The sequence below is a fragment of the Nomascus leucogenys genome, chromosome 24, assembly GCF_006542625.1.
Source record: "Nomascus leucogenys isolate Asia chromosome 24, Asia_NLE_v1, whole genome shotgun sequence".
Taxonomy (NCBI): Eukaryota; Metazoa; Chordata; class Mammalia; order Primates; family Hylobatidae; genus Nomascus; species Nomascus leucogenys.
In genome coordinates this window covers 13,251,211-13,273,581 of record NC_044404.1, presented here as the reverse complement: position 1 = coordinate 13,273,581, position 22,371 = coordinate 13,251,211, and the positions used below count along the sequence as shown (strand labels likewise).

Below are 22,371 nucleotides of genomic sequence, written 5' to 3'. Positions count from 1 at the left end.
TTGTTGTTGTTGAGACAGAGTTGCCAGGCTATTGTGCCAGGCTGGAGTGCAGTAGCGTGATCTCGGCTCACTGCAACCTCTGCCTCCCGGGTTCAAGCAATTCTCCTGCCTCAGCCTCCCAAGTAGCTGGGACTACAGGTGCCCACCACCATGCCCAGCTAATTTTTTGTATTTTTAGTTATATACATAATTATATAACGTGGTGAAAATTTGGGCGACACACGAGGTTATTAATTTTGAGGTGGAGTGGATGGAATAGAGAGGGGCGATATAGTGGGTGTTAGAGACGAGGTTTCATCATGTTAGCCAGGATGGTGTCAATCTCCTGACCTTGTGATCCGCCTGCCTCAGCCTCCCAAAGTGCTGGGATTACAGGCGTGAGCCACCGTGCCCGGCCTCCTTTGCTGTTTCTTCTTCAGCTGCCTAAACCCTAAATGTGACGTCTGTCCCGCTGGGGCTTGGACTAGGAACCTCAGAGTGGACTGAGCAGCAGCCAGTGTAGCACGGAGACTGCCACTTCCTCTTGGGAGGCTGAGACTGGTTAAGGTGTGGGGGTGCTTCCCCAGGCTTGGGGGGAGAGGCCACATTTTATTGTGAACATCACACTATGTTTGGTGTTTGTCACTGGCGATAGCTCTAGCAGCTGTGGGTCACCAAGAGACCAGAAGAAAACAAAAGGACAAGTCTGGGAAGTCCACAGAGCATTTTATTCCACAGGAAGAAAAATGATGATTCTGATATGAGAACCAGACTCAAGAGTCTTCACACACTGGTGACTGTAATAGTGTTTACATAACAGAGAACCAGATATTTTTAGAATTTTATCAAGCAGCTACTATGGTATTTTGAGGCACAGATCATACTTACAAACAAAATGGCCCCGGAGCCTTCAGAACGTTGCGATGAGTACCCACCAAGCAGCAAGACACTCTGGGATTTGGGGGAAGGGGCCGCTTGCCTGTTTTCCACTGTGTAGTGACCAGGCCCAGGGGCTGGGGAAGCACTGGCCTGGCTCACCCTTCAGTGGGCACAGAGAAGCAGCGACAGCCAGGGAGTGACACGGGTCGGCCAACTGTGCTGGGTCAAGGGACTGGGTAGCTTTGGATATCTCCTTACCCAATTTACTCTTATTCCACTTATTTTACTTTCCTCAGAGATGAACTGCGTGTTTGAGGCGGAAAGAAAAGCAGCATAAATGATCTTAACAAAGTCTTAGGCATTGCTGGCTGCATATCAGTTTACAAAGAGACGGGGCATTTAAGGAGCCAGGGGCAGGGCCTGTTTCCTCCAAAGCTTTAGATGTTTTCCTGGTGAGAACCAGGAGGGGATGTCAAATGCCCCTGAAACCTTCTGGCCTTGTCTGGCCCAGGGCTGCAGGGCAGGGGAGAGCTGAGAAGTGGAGCAGCTCGCAGCTGGCCCTCCCATCTCCCACCCAGCCCCGCCCTAGATGGTCTTTGGATTCCATTTTAACATCTGCCTCTCCTAAGGTGCAAATGTCAAAGTGCTTGGTTGTGCAATCACAGGAGATGGGCAGCTATTTAAAGAGCTGATTAAAATTAGAAAGGAGCCCAAGGGGGGCATCTGAACACTTCTCTGGATTCCTCCTGAAGCACCAGCCCACAGGGCAGCCCAGAGCTAACTTCCTCAGTCAGGTCTGAGAACACCCAGCACTGCTGCGGCCCAAAGCGGATTTTCTTAGTAACACTAAACTCCTTAATCTCATCAAGAGATTTCAAGTGACTTTGTTCCAGAAGGTGATAGAAGGCTCACTGACGCATACAATCAACCCTTCCAAGAGTCTCATCTTTTAAGAGATCATGATCTCAGGCAGTGGGTTACTGATGACAAAAACCACAAGCCAAACTTGTGGGGGTGCAAAGAGGGAGGCTGAGGAGGAAGCTGCGGAGGAGCTGCCACTTGGCTGTATCCTGCTGCCATCTTGTGCAGTGCATGAGTACTGAGACAATCATGACCACCCCCCAGCAAGACGCACACAAACTAAAACTCACCCAGTGCTGCAAAAGCCAAGTTTCAATTCTGCAATCCACTAACTTGGAGTTCAGCAAAGGCAACCAAGCCTCGGAGTTCAAGAAAGCTGATCCTTGAACACTATGTAGCTACTTGTGCTAAAGCTCCCTTCCTTCCTCTCTGCATGCGTGCACACACACACACACACACACACACACACAGAGACACAGAGACACAGAGGGGAAGTGGGAGAGGAAAGGGAGGGGAAGAAGATTAGCTTCATTTGTGTCTTGGAAGGATTTGGGTCATGAGTTATAAACACCAAAACCTTCCACGCATCCACTGATCCACTGAGTCATCCCAGACTCAGCTACATGTGACAAGGTTGTGGAAATTGATTAGCTTTATTAAAATAAAAATTTAAAAATCACAAGGTGACTCATTCATTCTAAAGTGAGGCCCTTTTTCCCTTCTCCCTATCTGCTTAATCCTTACAGAAAAGCGAAAACACCAAAAACAAGACCCAGGGCGCTCATACTAGGCCTTGCTCCCAGTAGGAATTTAAAACCAAGGATAAGAGATGTCTTCGTCAAATCTTGGTTCCACGAAAAGCTTACCCACGCAGCTTTTTAATACTCCTATTTCATCCCCCTTTCTGGAACTCTCCCTGCTCCCTTCTCATCCTGGGGTTTCCATCCTGTGTCTCCTCGGGCTGTGGAGCTGCGATGCCTGCCTGTGGCTTTATTAAAAAGAAAACAGTTCCGGGGCTTTGTTCTTGGTTGCTGCTGCCCAGGCAGGAGAGCACTCTTATGTGGATTTCTGATTTGTTGCAATAGTTCAATGGGATTTTTTTTTTCCTTCTCAATCAACAGAGTTTACCAATGTTTCCAACCTCTCTAATAATAACCTGAGAAAACTTACAATGCTGACTTGCACACGTGTGGTAATGGAGCACAGGTTTCCCCCTAAGTTTGGTAAGACTAGTTAGGAAAAAGCCAAATGGATAACTTAAAACATAATTTGCGAGAATCTAAGCACTCTTTGTAAAATGGGGGTGAGAAATTAAAAGTGGGCTCCCAAGTCCCTCTCCTAGATCCTTCCGAAGGGCCAGCGCCAGTCCTGGGTGCCACAGCTCACGGCCCAACTGGACAGCCACGATGTCAAAGGCGTCCCTTTCAGGACCACAGCCCTCACCTCAACCCACTTTACTGGGAATACTTTAGTCTCCAAAACTAAGACGTAACATTCTTTAACTTTTAAGAATGCCTTTCTATAGACAGTATCCTGAATTAGACATCTAGAATTAGTGCAATAGAAGATCCAATATAATTTTATATTACTTTACAGTTAACAAACCTTTACACATAGCACAGGCCCTGTTCAGAAACTTTCCTATATATTTACAAACACACTGTTGTACATATATACATGTTAACAAAATACAGGGCAATCTAAAAATTAGATTCATCTCAGTACATGTTTTTAAACGCTATTTAACCAATACCTTTAAAAATTATTTCACATAATCTAAAATAACTCCCTGCCTCACAAATTAATACAATTTCCATTTATACTTTTCCTCATGAGGATTTACTTTCCCTCATTCCTTGACAACTTCCCCAAACCCGACTCCGGTTCTGCCTCTAACGTCAGCCGAGAGCTGGGCCTCTTTCCTCCTGGTGGGTCTGCGCTGTGTCGGGAGCGCCCGTCTCGGCAGCGGGGCTTCAGGAGTCCAACTCCAGCTGCTCTCGGTTCTCGCTGAGTCTTAACATAAGCTGCTGTTCATAGTAGAGGCTCTTTGCGTAGTTTATTTCTTGTGACAACTTGACAGCGAGGACCTCAGATTTCACGTGGACCTAAGGAGGAGAACAGGATGGGTCACCTGTCCCCAGGATGGGGAAACCCAGGAATCAGATCCACCCAGGCGGCGGCTCCCAGCCCAGCTGCGTCTCAGGATGGGATGTACACGTCAAAGAAACAGTGATGGCCGGGGCTGCTCCTACTTCAATTGCACTCACAAGTCTGGGGTGGGTCCCTGCAAATTTTTTTTTTTTTTTTTTTTTTTTTTGAGACGGAGTCTCTGTTGCCCAGGCGCAATCTTGGCTCACTGCAACCTCCGCCTCCCGGGTTCAAGCGATTCTCCTGCCTCAGCCTCCCAAGTAGCTGGGACTACAGGCGTGTGCCTGGCTAACAATTTTTTTTTTTTTTTTGGTAGAGATGGGGTTTCACCGTGTTAGCCAGGATGGTCTCAAACTCCTGACCTCGTGATCCACCCGCCTTGGCCTCCAAAAGTGCTGGGATTACAGGCATGAGCCACCGCGCCTGGCCAGTCTGTCTTTTTAAACATTCCCCAGGACTGTACAGCCAACCCATACTCACCTGACATTTGAGACCTCCCCCCACCGGCCATAACTGATCTGCAGAGGTAAGACCAAGAGCAAGAATGTGGGATTCACATCTAAGGTCTGGTAACGGCTGATGAAGGAAGAAGAATCAGTGAACAAAAGCCTCTAGGTCTTTCTTACCACAAACACCTCTCTGCCCACCTGCTTTGAAAGGGGCAGAAGTATAGTGGGCGAGGCTGCCCACCTGCTACAGTGAAGGGATCTGGAGAAATACTCACACTTTGAGGTGCTCGCCCTCTTCATTAGCCAGCTCTAACTTAAGCCAATGACCCCAGGGGAGCCTTACACAAGCCCAAACAGGCCCAAGTGCATTCCTGAGCAGGGGGAGGCCAAAGGACTCCGGAGGAGAGAGGCCCAATAAGGCTGGTGCTATTTCCGATCCGTAGAGAGAGCAGAAGTGGGCAGGCCCTTTTGATTAACGTATCATTCTTGAATGCAAGCTTCAAAATCCGGGTATACTGGGTGAGAATGAGCAGGACTAACACCTGGGTGTCATGGCAAGCCACCAGGGTCGACTGGCCAGAGACAGATCCGAGAGGGGCTCTGCAGCCAGCTCTGGTGCCAAGCCACTTGGATTTGAACCCCGGCTCCTCAAGGTCAGCTGTGTAGCCTTGAATGAATCACCTGCCATGACCAATAGTGAGGAGGGGATGACAGCAACACAGTGATCAGACAACCCACAAGACAGCCAGCCCTCCAGGAACGTTAGCTACTCGCAGGAGCTTTATTATTTAAAAGCCTTGTCATAACAATACCTTGTCCCCTTTGGAGGCAAAGTATAACTTTTATTTACAAGTACTTATTGAGCACGCTAGATGCTACTAGAACAAAAGTTATGGTTTCCACCGTTAAGGAGAAACAATGGAGAAGCCAGCGTGAGTGAGCTCCAGCGCTTTCTTCGATTCGGTGCACTGAAGAATCCCATTTGGGGAGCAGAAAAACCCTGTGTGTTGTGTTAGCTGTTCCTTATCACCAACGAGAGTTAAGTATTGTTACCCTCACTACATCTATGGGTAACTGAGGCACAAACCTTGTGAGGCAGTTAACGTTCCCAGGGTCACCCATGGGCCAGCTGGGAGGGCAGCATCACCCCAGGAACATACCCCGGGCCCCTCCCATGTTCAGGACTGAGAGGCAGCACTCCTGGGAAGGGCCCAGCCTGAACCTCCTAAATGAGCTCCTGCTGAGGAGGGGGAAGCAGGGCAGAGGCATCGAGGCCCTGGCCCCGCCCCTCAGGAGCCTGAGAACAGCCGGGCACTCACCATGGGCTTCTGGTGGGAGGGGCCGGGGATGGACACTCCACTGCTCGTGCTCACGGCTTTCTTGGTCACCTGCACATACACCTTCCCATGGTCTTTGGAAACAAGGCAGTGGTAGAGGTCATCGTATTTGACTTCTAGGAAAATGGCTTCTCGATCCACGTAGTCTCCACTTTTCAGGAAATAAACAGCTTTGGAGGAGATGAGCACGCAGTAGCTGTCAATGTTCTCCACAGCGATGAAGCTGCAAAGCGAGACGGGAACACAGGAGTGACACCTGGGGCTTCGCCCAGCATCAGGGGGAGGCCCACTGTGGGCTCTGTGGCCCCAGGGCCTGAGTGCGAATCCCGGCCCCCTTGCTCACTACACCTTGGGCAGGTGGCTTAATCACGCTGAGCTTCAGCTTCCACTTTTGTAAATTAGGAACAAAAGTGGGCCTGGCCTCAGGAGGCTGTTGTGACGCCCATGGCCATGGCACCCCACACCCCTCGATGGGGTGCTGGATAAACGTCAGCTAATGATGACCACCAACAATTTCAACAATAGAAATACTTTTATATCCTGAAATTGTATCTTGTGGGGTGTTTGTTGTTATTTTCCTGTGGGCATTTTTGGATAGCTTAAAGCTTACAGAAAACTGTAACAATACTCTATTGGACAAAACAGAAAACACAACGCAGCTGAGAAAGTGAACTGCCTGGCAGAGGGGAGGGAAACATGAAGGGGCGAGAAGACATGGCTGGGGGCGCTGAAAGCTGAGGAGGAAAAAGCAGAATTAAACAGGTTCATCAAACGGCACGCCATGAAGAGACAGCCTGGCGTTAAAACACCTGTACTCCCACATCCGCTTCCTCCCTCTCTAAGCTCAGCACCTCCAGGGACAGGGCACTCCCCTATCCACTTCATGTTCAGAAAACTCGAAGAGTCAGAAAACGCTTTCTTAGGTAAAGCTGTCATCTTCCTTTTGGAAACTTCTAGTTGTTACTTCAGGAGCTTTAGGGCCACTCCGAAAAAACTGAATTCCTCTATCATGGAGCTCACACATTTAAAGTGGAAATTTATGCACATCAAACCTCTCTGGCCACTGAATGAAGAGCAGTGAACCTTGGGAACAGCGTGACAGTTCCCCCCGGCCTGGCTGCCTCCCCTGCATCTTGTGACAGCCCTTCACAATGGGGCTGCAGCGTCCAGGGACAGCAGACAAGGATGGACGGCGGCAGGAATACTAAAGGCTGACGACAGAGTGGCGGTCAAGCTCCCTCTGGCAAACTGAATTGCTCAGAGCCAGGCTCCACCTGGAAGTGTTCTGAAACCTGGGTCCAGAACGGCGTTGTTCCCAGGTCCTCTGAAGGAGGCAGAAGCCTGGGGGTAGGAGGTGACCTGCCTGTCGAGGGGAACAGGCTGCCGGGCCCTCGCTCACTTGGGGTCCGTGCAGGATGCACACCTGCTCTCTCAACTTCTCTAAATCCCATCCCCCTCCCCGCAAGGATCACAGGTTCTAACTTCTCTGTGAAGCATCCCCCATATACTCCAGCCTCTCCTCCACTTTTGAGCATTTAATTGTGATGGCCCCCAAAGCACAGCCAAGCACAAACTCGTTCTTTCCACGTGTCCTGGATAAGTCTCTTTGCTCTCTGACTACGAGGTGAGCCCTGTAAGTGGGGTCCGTATCTCACAGCACCGTGTCTCCCTGAGCACCCCACAGAGTTGGCCACCCCGTCAGCACTCAGTAAGTGTCTGCCTTATTCCAGTTGCCATTTTAATTACAGACGCCCATGACAAAAACTGGGGTTTATTGTTCTATTCTAACTGGTTGGCAATGCCAAGAATGTAGACTTGTAAAGTCTCAGTGCCAAAATTAGACAGACCCACAGCCTTCAGTGTACAGGCCACTCAGCACAGACATTCTCACATCTTGCGCTCTAACAGCATTGAGAGCAGCAGCATCACTGAACAGAGTTGAATGGAATCTGAAATAGCTGGTCCAGGGAAGAAAGGAGGGCGCGGGGAAAGACAGAAAGACAGACAGAGAGGGATAAAAATGATCCTGACACAGAGAAGAGGTGACACAGCGCCAGCCAGAACCGGTGGGGACCCGAGCTGAGACCCTGGAGCAGCCTACACCCCTGAGCATCGGTGGGCCTGGTGCACAGCCACTGAGGCCGTCACGGGCTCTCCAAGGAGACTCCAAAGTTGGCCACCATGATTGGGATGACAGCAGGAATGTGCATGAAAAATCTAACTGAGATTTGAGGTTCTTTCCTCTAGGTGAGCACAGCACAGGCACTTCCACCTCAATGCCCAGCCCCCAGCCCCCAGTGCCACCACATTAGGCACTCGACATAGCTGACATTTACATGTCAGCCAAGGGCTTCCCATCCGGACAGATGCTCTCACACCCAGGCCAGAGTGGCCGACATGACTAGTGTGCTTTCCATCCCAGAACACTTCTATAGGCTTTAAAACAGACTCTTTTCCAAGATGCCCCAGATGGTTCAAGTCCTCCATCAGGCCAGAACCACTTCTGGAGGAGGGGTGACTCTGAGCTGGGACGCCCTCCGGAAAAGTAGAGAGCACAGCGAAGGAAACACAGGCCGAGCCGGCAGGAAAGCCCAGCCCGCTGGCTGACTCTGGCCAAGTCCGCTGCTTTCTTGGTAGCCCAGACTCCTTCATCTCTCTGATGGAGAGGGTAATCCCTGCCAGTTTTCTTCACAAAGTGAGCACGGAGGTCAAGGAATTCATGTCCATACAGAAAGGTAAGTGGAGGAAGGCAGTGCTGTCACTCCACACGGATCTCTGTCCTGTAAGTCCAGGACCCTGTGCATGCCCCGAAGCTGCTACTGATAATAACATATTTTTGGAAATTGTGCGTGAAATGTTCTAAAGTCCTTTCAAATCAAAAGCAGATCAGAGCCAAGGGTCTGGCTGAAGGAAGGAAGAAGGGAGAGAGTGAGGCCACAGCTGGAACTGGGCAGTGACCCCAGGGACCAGGCGGCCACAGCTCTGGCCCATCATCCTCCTGCAGCTTTCCTGCATCCCACAATGGCCAGGGCTTTGGGTTGCATCATCATCGTTATTATTATTAATTTTAATTTAATTTTTTCTTTTTCTTTTTTTACAAAATCTGCCAAACACATCAAAGAATAATTAAATAGCTCCAGACCAGACCCTTTATCTAATGGAGCCTGATACCAAACTTGTCACTCTGTGAGAGAAGCAGCAAAACTCAGGGTGGTAAGAGAAGCCTGGCAAACGTGGCACGCTCCACACCCTCCCCTCTGCCCAGCTGCACCTTCTTCCGTTCCCTTTCTCTAAAGCAACAGGCAATTCCCCCTCCCTGGCCTAGTTCTCCCAGGCTTTCCTTTGCCTCACTTAAGGTTCCTTGAGGTGCTCACACTGCTTCGTAGTCTCAAACCCAGGCTCTCTTCTCTTCACTGCCCTTAGAATCAAGCATCCCGCAAGGCCTGCTTTTGGTCCACAAACGAGTGACTGTTGGAAAAACCTCGAGGGAAGAAGGCCACCATGGTCTCAGGTGGCCCTGAGCACACTCCTTCTGTTCTCTGATCTGTTATTAACTGAGAGGAAAGGGGAGCAAAAAAATGCAGCCAGAAACACACAGCATCGGATAAGCTTTATCCTTCCAATCTGAGACCTAGAGAAACACACAGCATCAGATAAGCTTTATCCTTCCAATCTGAGACCTAGAGAAGTCACCTCAGTATTCAGTTGACACATTTTAGGTTGCTGTAGATACTATAATTGATTCTATTTAAAAAATATGATTTTTATACTATTCTTAAACCTCGGTTAAAAGTTTCACCTCTTGGGGCAGAGCATGGTGGCTCCCACCTATAATCCCAGCACTTTGGGAAGCTGAGGCGGGAGGATTGCTGGAGCCCAGGAGTTTGAGACCATCCTGGGCCACATAGTGAGACCCCCATCTCTATTAAAAAGAAAAAAAAAAAAAAAGAAAAGAAGAAAGAAAAAAGTTTTAAGTCCCCTTTAAGGAGAGAAGAGGATACTCTGGCCTTGGGGCTCAGTGTCAGAAAGTTTCTTCTGAGAGAAGGGAAGGCTGCAGCACCAGCTTACACCCTCTTCCAAGATGACAGGTGCTAAGAGTGGGTGAATCTGCCAGGAGCCAGTGCCGCCTTAGTAGAACCCACCGTCACTAATGACATCCATAAACCACGAAACACGGGGCATTCTCAATAGCAGCCGTAGTACCATCAACAGCAGCCTCAGGCCTCCTCTGGGGCAGGTCACAACGTCCTCCCAAGCCATGCTGCAGTCTCGCCAGGGGAGCCAGTTGCCCTGATGCCAGTCGTCTCCGCCTCTCTCTTTGCCTAGAGCTTCCCCATCTTGATGTGTAGAACCCCATGGGTCTACTCTGTGGGGCCACCGTGATGGTGTGAGCTAATCTACGCGCCCCACACAGAAGAGATCCACAGTTAATGGTGGCTCTTCTGTTGAGAACAGGTGCCCAGTTATCCCAAACCTGTGGGGATGACCCCTCCTTCCCCCACACATCCTCTCATCAGCAGATTGGAGAGAGATCTCTCTCTAGAAGGCCACATGGAAAACAGACTCATGACCAACTTCTCTCAGGGAGAAATCTGCCAAGTAACTGTTTCAGCCACTCTACTTAATTTTCCTCCCGCTCTTTTTTTTTTTTTTTTTCAATAATAACTCATTTATATACCTGATTCTACTCCCTCTGGAGTCATTTCAAAATCAGAAGCATTCTGAGACGCCTGACTCAGTGCTCCTGGAACAGGCTCCTCTACCCCTAGGCGTTACCCACCCCAGGTCCACCTATGGCCCTGACTCCCTGGTCTGGGCCCAGTGTTGCTCTGAGTGCCAGGCCCTCTTCAGGGCACCTCAACACGTCCACTGGGGAGATGCTCCTTCTCCAACCGTTGCTCTTCAGCACTCCCAGCCTCAGCTGATGGCATCCCCATCAACCAGACAGGCAAGGAGCCCGGAGCCACTCACAACCCTCCTCCTCACTCAGATTCCAATTTAGCAGTTGAGGGATCCACTGACGCTGCCTCCTAAATGCCTCTCCAATCTGTCCTCTTCCTGTCATCGTTACGGCCACTGTGTTCAAGCCTCTCCACCTTCTACTTGGACTACCCCACGGGCCTAACTGGCTTTCTGCCTTCAGTCTCTCTACCTGCTGCTGTCAAGGTTTATTTTTCATGAGGAATTTTGAGTGGGATCCTCTTCCTCACAATCTCACTCCCACCTACAGGAGAGGCAAGCTCCTCGGCATGACCACTAAGGTCAGCCTTCAGCAACTGGCCTGGGAGCCCACCCTTCCAGCCTCTGCTCCTTCTCTCCACATGTGCTGCTGCTGCAAAAGGCTGACCCCAAATCCTCTAGACCTGCCGTGAGCTCTTCTGCCCATGTCTCTGCCCAGCACTGTGCTCTGCCCATGTGCCTTCTCTCCTTGGCACATTCCTCCGCCTCCTGCAAGGTCAGGTGACTTGTCCAGCGCCTTCTCTGTGAAGCCTTCCCTGGCTTTCCAGTATAAATTAATCACTTCCCATCTGTGGTTCCATAATACGTTGCTCATACTTCTATTTTAACAGCAATATATGTTACAGGTTGTTGGTAATACAGTGTCTGCTTCCCCTGCTAAACTGTGAATGCACTGAGGACAGAGGAAATTTCTTACTCACCCTGGCACATAGTAGGATTCAATAAATGTATGCGTTAGTCTGTCTCAGAAAATGGCACTGGCATTACGGTAAGGCAAGAAATTTGCCAGTGCACAGGCAACTTTGGATGCTGGACATATGTTACCAGTAGGAAAGTTGAAAACTTCTCTTAGAACTCCTGATTTAGCTTTTAAAGATTTAGCAAACCTTTAACTTTATCAGAGTAGCTGAGGCATCTGCCAAATGCAAGTTTTAATTCAGGGGCATATCAACAAATGGCCAATTCTGTAAGTGTCAATAGTTACTAGTACATTATTTCCTGGTTTAGGAAATGGAAGCTAATAAATTCTATTCCATTCCTCAGAAGGAGGAACTGTTTTTATTTTGAGACTGTATATGTTACTATAAGGTTTGTATTTCTAATGATATGCTATTAGAATCAATATCATATGGTGTGCTCAAAAATTTTCCTGATTTCTCTCTCTCTCTGAAATTTCTCAAGGAGACAAGGTACTAAAATCGTAAACAACATGTTTACAAAGTAGACAAGAAAAGAGACTTTTACTCTTGATTTTATTTTCTTCTATACTCTTGGATTTGCTAACCATGTGTATGAATATCTTTTTGAGACAGGGTCTCACTCTGTCACCCAGGCTGGAGTGCAGTGGCGTGATCTCAGCTCACTGCAGCCTTGACCTCCCAGGCTCAAGCCATCCTCCCACCTCAGCTTCCCAAGTAGCTGGGGCTAAAGGTGTATGCCACCATGCCTGGCTAACTTTTGTATGGATGGGGTTTTGCCATGTTGCTCAGGTTGGTCTTGAACTCCCGGCCTCAAGCGATCCTCCCACTTCAGCCTCATAGCTCTTTGGGAGGCTGAGGTGGGAGGATGACTTGAGGCCAGGAGTTCAGACCAGCCTGGGCAACATGGCGAGACCTCATCTCTACAAAAAATTGAAAAGAGGAACGACTTATCTGGCTGCTGGATGCATAGGCTACTTTTATTTTTTATACTTTTCTGTATTTAAAAAAACCTCATAAATGTTACTTTCTAAAACTACATTTAAAAAGTACAATTTCCTAATTGAATACCCTTTATTTCCTTCTCCTGCCTGATTGCTCTGGCCAGAACTTCCAGCACTATGTTGAATAGCAGTGGTGAGAGAGGGCATCCCTGTCTTGTGCCAGTTTTCAAAGGGAATATGCTTCCAGTTTTTGCCCATTCAGTATGATATTGGCTGTGGGCTTGTCATAGATAGCTCTTATTATTTTGAGATACGTCCCATCAATACCTAATTAATTGAGAGTTTTTAGCATGAAGGGTTGTTGAATTTTGTCAAAGGCCTTTTCTGCCTCTATTGAGATAATCATGTGGTTTTTGTCTTTGGTTCTGTTTATATGCTGGATTACATTTATTGATTTGCGTATGTTGAACCAGCCTTGCATCCCAGGGATGAAGCCCACTTGATCGTGGTGTATAAGCTTTTTGATGTGCTGCTGGATTCGGTTTGCCAGTATTTTACTGAGGATTTTTGCATCAATGTTCATCAAGGATATTGGTCTGAAATTCTCTTTTTTGGTTATGTCTCTTCCAGGCTTTGGTATCAGGACGATGCTGGCCTCATAAAATGTGTTAGGGAGGATTCCCTCTTTTTCTATCGATTGGAATAGTTTCAGAAGGAATGGTAACCAGTTCCTCCTTGTACCTCTGGTAGAATTCGGCTGTGAATCCATCAGGTCCTGGACTCTTTTTGGTTGGTAAGCTATTGATTATTGCCACAATTTCAGAGCCTGTTATTGGCCTATTCAGAGATTCAACTTCTTCCTGGTTTAGTCTTGGGAGGGTGTATTTGTCGAGGAATTTATCCATTTCTTCTAGATTTTCTAGTTTATTTGCGTAGAGGTGTTTGTAGTATTCTCTGATGGTAGACTGTATTTCTGTGGGATCGGTGGTGATATCCCCTTTTTCATTTTTTATTGTGTCTATTTGATTCTTCTCTCTTTTCTTATTAGTCTTGCTAGCAGTCTATCAATTTTGTTGATCTTTTCAAAAAACCAGCTCCTGGATTCATTAATTTTTTGAAGGGTTTTTTGTGTCTCTATTTCCTTCAGTTCTGCTCTGATTTTAGTTATTTCTTGCCTTCTGCTAGCTTTCGAATGTGTTTGCTCTTGCTTTTCTAGTTCTTTTAATTGTGATGTTAGGGTGTCAATTTTGGATCTTTCCTGCTTTCTCTTGTGGGCATTTAGTGCTATAAATTTCCCTCTACACACTGCTTTGAATGTGTCCCAGAGATTCTGGTATGCTGTGTCTTTGTTCTCGCTGGTTTCAAAGAACATCTTTATTTCTGCCTTCATTTCATTATGTACCCAATAAAAAAAAAAAAAGTACAATTTAAATTGTCTTAATTCCAAACAGCAGTATAGTAGAGCAGCTTCGTAGGTCACGCGGGTTGCTCATGAGCATTTTTTAAAAGGCAGGAGCCACCCTACTGCTCACCAGCCTGGTGTGCACCGTTACATGTGATGCAGTATTAGAAATAAAATAGGTACCTTAAAAAAAAAGAAAATGAGTTTCTGGCTACAAATGAGACATGAGTTAGAAAGAAAAATTAATTTCACCATATAGGACAAATTTTACTTTAACATCATCTTAATCTGGATCCTGTTTCAAACCAAAATTGAGAAAGATGGGAAGCAATGACAATTGCGTAACTTATCAGAGGAATACATGATTAATTTGAAAGTGAAGACTTTTCAGCTGGCCAGACCAGAAATCATACGTCGGTAACTATCTTTTTAATATTAATTAATTAAATAGAATGACAAAATTAAATGCAACTCGATCTGGGAGAACAAAGTTGAAGTCACCAAGGCACTGGGGACTTTGTGGGGTTTTCACTCCATCGGGAAATAATTACACAATATTTTCCAGAAGTGAAACAGTGAGCCTAACTGGAAAAAAATGTGGAAACATTTAGTCAGAACAGTAGAGCAAGGTATTAAAGATCCTTTAAAGGGGTTAACTCTGAAGGGAAATATGCAAATAATTAGGTCTTCAAACATGTTTTTAATTACAAATCTAGGATAAAAGTCAGAGGTATAATTTGGCGCTCGTGGGCTTTTCCTGAAAACTCCCTTCCTGCAAAGTGATGAGTGTAATGTTCACTCCACCGCGAAGACCCAGGCTGACAACTGAGGACACTTCAGAGGAACATGCGCCACACTCCCTGATGGCTTCTTCCTTGTACACTTGGGAAGGCCACGGTCACATGCCTCCTTCAGCATTCACTGGCAAGATTTAACCCACAACTTGGGTGGAGACACATGGTTTTCATCTTTAAAGTCAAAATTCATTCATGCCAATATCTCTTCCTAGTTCATATGAATTTCATGAGTTTCATGAAAACTATTTTACTGATTTCATTTTGATTCCAGTTTTTAGCTCTCTCTGGCTCTGTTTTTCAATGTGTGTATCTCACTGGGAGCAGTCCTATGTTGGCTGTGCAATTTCTTCTACTGCAAACGCATTTCAGTGACCACAGATAGTTCGACTTGAATAGAGGTGAGTTGGGGAGGAAAGTGAAAAGACAACATGCAATAATTTATGATCTTTTAGCCTGTGACTAAAAAACCCCCAAATGATTGGAAAATGGACACATGTGAACACAAATGCTGAACTGCAGCTATCTGGCTATATGTACTGGGTACCTATTAGATGCCAGGCACTGTTCTATGTGCTGAGGATTCTTTCCTGAATGGAACAGGCAAAAATCCCAGCCTCACAGGGCTGCCATTGTAGTAGACTCTGCACCACGTCCTGCCAGACCTGAGAAATGACTCTCTAGACCCCCCTTCCAAAAGCTAAAAGTTCCATCTACAAAGCAGTATCAAGAGCAGTCATGGTACCAAATCCCTGCCCCAAGGAAGGCAGGAATATAAAGTTCTCCCTGGAGTGAACTGATGGGCACTCTGGGCACTGGACTGAAACGGCAGAACCTATTAGCAACACCTGCTGTGGACAGAGTTACTCCCTCCCCGCCAATTCATATGTGGAAGCCCTAACCCCAATGTGACCATTTGGAGTAAGAAAGTAATTACAGTTAAATTAAGTCATAAGGTTGGGGCCCTGAGCTGATAGGATTAGTACCCTTATAAGAGACACCAGAGAGCTCCCCCTCTCTCTCTGCAATGTGAGGACACAGTGAGAAGAGGGCTATCTGCAAGCCAGGAAGAGAACCCCCACCAGCAGCAGAATCAGAAGATGCCTTGATCCTGGACCTCTCAGCCTTTAGAACTGCGAGAAGACAAATTTCTGTTGCTTAAGCTGCCCAGCCTATAATATTTTATAATGGCAACCTAAGTAGACAAAACAAGAAAATACAACTCCATTTTCAAGAGACCTTCTAATAACACCACAGGGGTCACACAAGGCACATGCAGGAAGATGCCATTCTATCTGGCAAGCAACAAATACCTTCTGGATTTGGCTTTTGATATCCGCATTCAAATACTGCCATGAAAATATGAGATGAGATCTACTTAACACCGTCCCTAACGACTCTGAAGACTATCCTGACAGTTGACCTCTATTTCAGACATTCCTCCACCCACCAAAAACATTCACAGCACTCAAAATCCTCCGAAGCTCGCTTTACCTTAAAGGAAACGACAAATAAGCATCAGAAGAAATTAAACTAGTATTTTGCTACTCCCAGACACAACCAACTGCTTTCTCTGGGCTGGTGGTTCTAACACCTATTCAGGTTACAGAGCACTTTTATGCTACAAGGATCTCTGCAAAATATCCTAAAATAGTGAAATACTTAATTCTACCATGTCAACTAGGAATAATATCACTAACTGAAGATATGACAAGGTATATAAAGCTCCATATTTAAAGAGTAACAAAGCAATCTTAAGAAAAATACATTTCCAAAATGTCCAACTATTAGTTGTTTGCTATTTGTTTTTCTGTTTTGTTTTGCTAGCATTCTGCAGCAAAAATGGGGTATCAAAGTTTAAGAAATGTTTACAGGAGAAAAACCTTAAAATTGAGAACATTTTATTCATGATCTTCTCTCTTTGAACTAACTAGAAAGAGACTGCCATTATCTAGAAACAAAACACTAAGGCCAGGCTGTGGCACACAGTTGAGAACCACTCCTTTGAGTAAAAGGCTGTTTACCATCAGTTATATCTAAATCTAAAAAACATTTGGGGCAAGGAATTCTTTGACCAGATCTAAGGTCCAAGAGTCATGAAAATAACTCCGATCAGATGGAGACTTCTCAGGATCAAAAGGAGAAGACGCAACTCAGTAGACCCACAGGGCTGGTTTCCCATGCTCTGACTTACAATTCGTCCTGTATGTTGTCTGTGAGTTTGAAGAGCTGCTCCTGTCCTTCCGCCTGGCTCTCAGAATATCGGGGAAGCAGTCCCTGGGGCCCCGTGCAGCAACGCGGTTTCCGAATCCTCTGTGCTTGAGTCCTGGATGGGTAAATGGACAAAAAGCCAAGAGGTTAAGTGTGCAGGTTAAAATGATTTTCCTTTGTCACTAAGACAAAAGCACTCAGTAATACGAGACATACTCTACATTTAGTGAACAGAATTAAACTACAGTATTGCCTGTGAATGCACCACGAAATAGTGGTTAAAGACCCTCATTTGAGTTTGAATCCTGCCTCTACCATTTTCTGGCCATGTGATCATGGATTAGTTGGTTACCTTCCTTAACCCTCAGTTTCCGTTTTCTCTCTGAAACAGGACGATGACACCTACCTTACAGGACCGCTGTGAAGATCAAATAAAACAGTGCCCGCCAAGCCTGGTCCTGGCGGATGGTGAGCTGCCCACCAGCGGCGGCTCTCGTTCCTGCGGTTATTACTATAATAGATCCCCCCGGGCCGCACCCTGTTTTTCTAGGCATCTCTTCAGGAGAGCCATCTTTGGATTTGTGATGGGTCTGGAAGAAAATCCTGGGCATTTAGTAAGAACACACCAACCCTTGAGACTTCTTCTAAGATGAGGTCAGTTGCTTGGGCAAAGGGTGAGGGACGTGGTAATCATGCGAGGGGAAGAATGCCTCCTGGACCTGGACCTGGCCCAGGCCACAGGCTGGGATTCCGCAGAGGCTCTAACTCGGGCCACTCAGCTGTCGGCTGCCCGGAGGAATCTGCTTTGTTATGGCTTTCAGGGTAGGCTGATGTTGTCTTTTTCCGCACAGCATATACAGGGTAATTGGTAAGTACTTTCTGGTGTTTTCCTAGAAACAGGAGTGCACATTTGTCTTGGAAAGGCTGTGCATATTTCAGATGACTGATAACAGCGCACTGGGTCTGTCCTCGGCCTTGTACTTGCTGTACTTATTATTTGTTCCTGGAGCTCACTGAAGCAAAACACCCCTCTCTAGACAGATCTAAAAGAGAGAAGGCTTCCACATTGAATCAGCACTTCAGAAACAGGAACTAACAGTAAGCAGCATAGAGATTTACTTACAAGGGCAGAAAGTGCCCTGGTGGGCAAGTCAGGTTGGAAATATGGACAGAAACAACCCCAGAAACTTGTCACAGGCCATGCAATGGGCCATGCACAGCTGGGGTAACTGAAAAGTGCTCCTGAATCCAGGTCAGCACTCAGTTCATCAGGCTGTGACATCTGAAGGACAGCCTCATACCTTGGTGAGGTTTAATGGGTGCTGGAAAGACAAAAATCCAGCAATAATTTTACAAAAGTTCAGTTATAAGGACGTCTTCAGTACTATTAATTGTACTCTCTAAGGGTAATACAAAGAGACTTTATAGAAGTTTCAATGATCTGCACTAAGGGAAAGAGTACAAAACCCATTGCATTTATATCACACACTCACATACCCTGCCAGTCTCAATTCTTCCTTCAAGATGCAGGCTTACAGTTGGCTACTCAGAGCCCAACTATCGATTGAAGGTGGGGAGGGCAGTACAGGGGCCGCTGCTAACCCATCAGCAGAGAAGCTGGACGACTGCTGCCGAGAGGATGCTGGTAACCTCTGCGGGCAGGGGGGTTGGGGGAAGGAGCTTGGCATGCCTCTCCAGGTAGCAGAGCTCTGTTCTTATCTCCTCGCCTAGCAAAACACCTGCTGTCATTCCAATAACTGCCTACACAGGCTAATAAAGTATCCTTTCCCCAAGGCAGTCCTGCTGACCTCTCTGTCAGGCTACATGGTAGAAGCCCAAAGGCTCTCCAAGAGGAATATGGCAGGGTCTGCTTCCTCATCACTTTCAATGTAAGGTTTGATTCAGACTCGTCTCAACACATCTTCCTCAATCAACTGGGAGGCCTGCAGGCTCAAATTCAATATATATCCCAAATCTGACTATTTCTCCATCTCCATCATAACTAACAAAGGATCCCTGGATTTGTAATATGTTATTACAGTAGCCTCATCATTTGTTCTCTTTCTTTCCATCCTTGTCCACTCTCCTCATGGTAATGAGAATGGCCCTTTCAAAAGATAAGTTACATTGGCCCGGCACAGTGGCTCACGCCTGTAATCCCAGCACTTTGGGAGGCCGAGGCAGATGGATCACGAGGTCAGGAGATCAAGATCATCCTGGCTAACACGGTGAAACCCCGTCTCTACTAAAAATACAAAAAATTAGCTGGGGGGGGGGGTGGTGGGCACCTGTAGTCCCAGCTATTCAGGAGGCTGAGGCAGGAGAATGGCATGAACCCAGGAGGCGGAGCTTGCAGTGAGCCGAGATCATGCCACTGCACTCCAGCCTGGGCAACAGAGCAAGACTCTGTCTCAAAAAAAAAAAAAAAAGTTAAGTTACATCAAGTCAGTCATCCACTCAAAACACATTTGCTTTCCATCCCAGGTGGATAAACATGTTATTTACTGCTTGGCTCCCATGTGGACTGGAAGCTCCAGGAGAGGGGGAATTTGTTTCATTCACTGCATTCCTGGGATGCAGAACAGTGTCTGGTTTACGGTAGAACAGCAGTCAGGATAAGCTGAATAAACGAGTGAGTGCCTGGTGGCTGGCAGATGGTATAAGGGCAATTAATTGAGCTAAACAGGAAGGCCAGTATGCAGGCTTTGGTGGAGAGTTTGAAGACCAGGGATTTTGAGCCCTGAAAGCAAAATCAACACTGAGGCAAAATATGAAGCAGCTAGAACCCCATCCTCCTGACAGAAAGGTCAAGGCTGTCTGTCTGCCCCACTGATCAAAACACAGAAAGGGACATGACGGCAATGTCCTGAAGCTGACACTGATGACAGGCCTTTCCCTTACATGAAGCAGGATTTTCATTAGTACTCAAAGCTGAGGGAAAACATGCTACCAGGCAGGAGAAAACTTGCTGAAGTCCTAAATGCCTCTGGTGGATCCGAGCAAGCCAGAGAAGCCAAGGAAAGGCGACTTGTTTCTGGACCTGAGCTCTTAAAAATTTAATCTCATGACAGCTCCAGAATAGTTGAGAATGGGAGTAAAGGGCTCACCTTGTTGATCTTCTCACACAATCAAACAGCTTTCTAGTGTAAACAGTTATTTCCTGACTCAGTGGACTCCCTCAGAGCCTTCCCCAGGTTTCAGTGATCCAACCTCACCCCCACTCCCAATACATTATTTTTTAACCTGCAAACTGCAAACCCACCAAAACATCAGGGAATACAAAAGCAGAGTGGCTCCCCTGAGGATACACACTGACTATTGTTGTTATGTTTCTTTTCTTGACTGTCTTCACAATAGGCCACAAACTATCTTCCCATTTCCAGGGTTCTTGCCTTTTGATCAAACAATATCAAGGGCAAGGTTGGATTCAGTGCTCAACACTGCTGACTAGGGGAGCTCACTGTGGCATTCAAGGCTAATTTTTCACATCAACATGGAAGAAAAGACAGATGAGTTCAATTTTACCCTAAAAGGAAACATCTTCTGTTACAGTCTTATGAATACAAGGACTTCCAGAAGGCATACTCTTCCTAGAAGCAGAAAGCTGGATTAAAGGAATTTTCCCCCCACTCCCCTATCACCTCATCAATGTCAGTGCCTGAAAAACTCTTCTTTCTTCTCTAAAACTCAACTAAAAATTTACCTTCTCAGGTCCAAGTTGGTAGGCTGTGGGTAGGGGGAGAGTATTTAAAGTCACTGCATATGAACAAATTTAGTTCCAATCTTAAAGAATTACTAAAATAATGTAAAAAGCTAACAGTAAGCTAGTGTTTTCAAACCTCGTAAGCCAGCAAAAAGTTTAAAGTGAAGTTCGTGTGACGATGCTGTTTTCTTCATCTATTGATGTAACACTGTACATTCAAGTAGGCCTTTAAAACGAGTATGACCATGTAACAGCAATCCTACATTTGTTCATGCTCAGTGACAGTGTGTCCATTTTTAAGTGACTTTCCTGTATGTTCCAGTGAGCCTATGAGCACCTGGAGGGAAAGGACTCTAGTCCTTTTTTTTTTTGAGATGGAGTCTCGCTCTGTCACCCAGGCTGGAGTGCAATGGTGCAATCCCGGCTCACTGCAAGCTCTGCCTCCCGGGTTCATGCCATTATCCTGCCTCAGCCTCCCGAGTAGCTGGGATTAGAGGTACCCACCACCACACCCGGCTAATTTTTTATATTTTTAGTAGAGACGGGGTTTCACCGTGTTAGCCAGGATGGTCTCAAATCTCCTGACCTCGTTATCCACCTGCCTTGGCCTCTCAAAGTGCTGGGATTACAGGCGTGAGCCACCGCACACGGCCAGTCCTTTTTTTTTTTTTTATAACTGGTCTTTAGGACTGGGCTTATTATCCTCAATTCAAAGCCCACTCTCATCATTGGGCTCTCTTTATTTATTTGAAATAAACATCTGTGGAAGCAAAAAGCAAAAAAAAAACTCCATCACTCTATCGTGGACCACAAGTTGGTCTTCTGCCACCCCAAATCCCTGTTCCTCCTTTACCTAAGGCGGCTGCTGTTCTGAATCTTGTGTTTCTCATTCCCATGCTTTTCTTTCTTATGTAGTCTTACCACATTTCAAAGGACGCTCCAGTACATTCTGGTTATGTTCTTTGGGTTTAGTTTTGGGCTTTTGAAAAAGGATGTCGCTGTCACATTGCTAAGATTCAGGCATTCTTTTGTGTGTAGCTATGATTAATTCACCATGTCTCTGCTTTATTAATATTCCATTGTATGACTATCCCATGATATATCCATCTTCCTGTTGATGGCACATGGGTTTCTTCCAGGTTCTGCTATTACAAATGATGCTATTATGAACATTCCTGTACGTGTTTCCTGGTGAACTTTGAGAATCTATCTAGGGGGAATTTGCTGGCTCACAAGATATAAATGTTCACTTAACAAGATAATCCAAACTGTGTTCGAAGTGGCTGAACTATTTTTACACTCCTGCCAATGAGGCATTTAAGAGGCCCTAGCAATCTACATCCAACACTTGGTATTGTCTAGGACAGCACTGTCCAATACATAGCCACTGACCACATGTGGCTACTGAGCATGTGAAATGTGGCCAGTGGAACTAAAGGACTGAATTTTAAATTTAAATTGTATTTTGGATAGCCCTGGTCTAGACTCTTGAATCTTTGCTGCTTGAATGGATATTAAATGTCTTTTTATTGTTTTTTCATTCCCATCTTCTCCCTTCAGTCTATAGCCTACAGCATAGTGGTAACCAATAAATACATAAATTAATAAATCAAAAAAAGTGGAGTAGCTGCGGATCCTGCCATTGGCGCTATAGCAGCAGATCAACGTCTAAACGACTTGGGCCCACCACTGTTAGGCCTGCAGCCCCCCTGGTGGCTTTGTTCCTTTCCTCTGACCACCTTTGCTACTACCTGGGCAGGGTCTTGATACAATAATTCTGGGGACAATGGATCACCAAACAAGAGGTGGCCAAAATCCACCCACTCACCTCTCCTTAGTCGACAGCATCTCTTATGAACCAACACTCAACCTAAGAGTCTGTTCAGTGCACATGCAGCAACTCTGCCTCCACAAACCTTTGTTTGGCCAAAGGTCTGCGGTATATTTAATTGCTGCCAGCTGGAGCTTGTCGGCCATGTTAAGCCCTCAGCTGCTGCGGTTTATAAA

At 46.4% G+C, this 22,371-nt stretch overlaps 1 protein-coding gene and 1 non-coding gene across 6 annotated transcripts in view; both read right to left on the bottom strand.

Moving 5' to 3' along the window:
• Nucleotides 1-686: 686 nt before the first annotated feature.
• The window catches only part of VPS13D (vacuolar protein sorting 13 homolog D), a 275,651-nt gene continuing 253,966 nt past the window's right edge, over nucleotides 687-22,371 (bottom strand). For all 5 annotated transcript variants that reach the window (XM_030805963.1, XM_030805965.1, XM_030805966.1 and 2 more), the window contains 3 exons: nucleotides 16,645-16,776; nucleotides 5,636-5,876; nucleotides 687-3,824 (listed from right to left, as the gene is read on the bottom strand). In XM_030805963.1, the coding sequence (XP_030661823.1) occupies nucleotides 3,693-3,824; nucleotides 5,636-5,876; nucleotides 16,645-16,776 (505 nt within the window). In that variant the 3' untranslated portion in view covers nucleotides 687-3,692. The remainder of the gene's footprint in view (nucleotides 3,825-5,635; nucleotides 5,877-16,644; nucleotides 16,777-22,371) is intronic.
• LOC115833076 lies at nucleotides 5,331-5,483 on the bottom strand. Its single transcript, XR_004028528.1, has one exon. It is a non-coding gene; the product is annotated as a small nucleolar RNA ACA59 (small nucleolar RNA).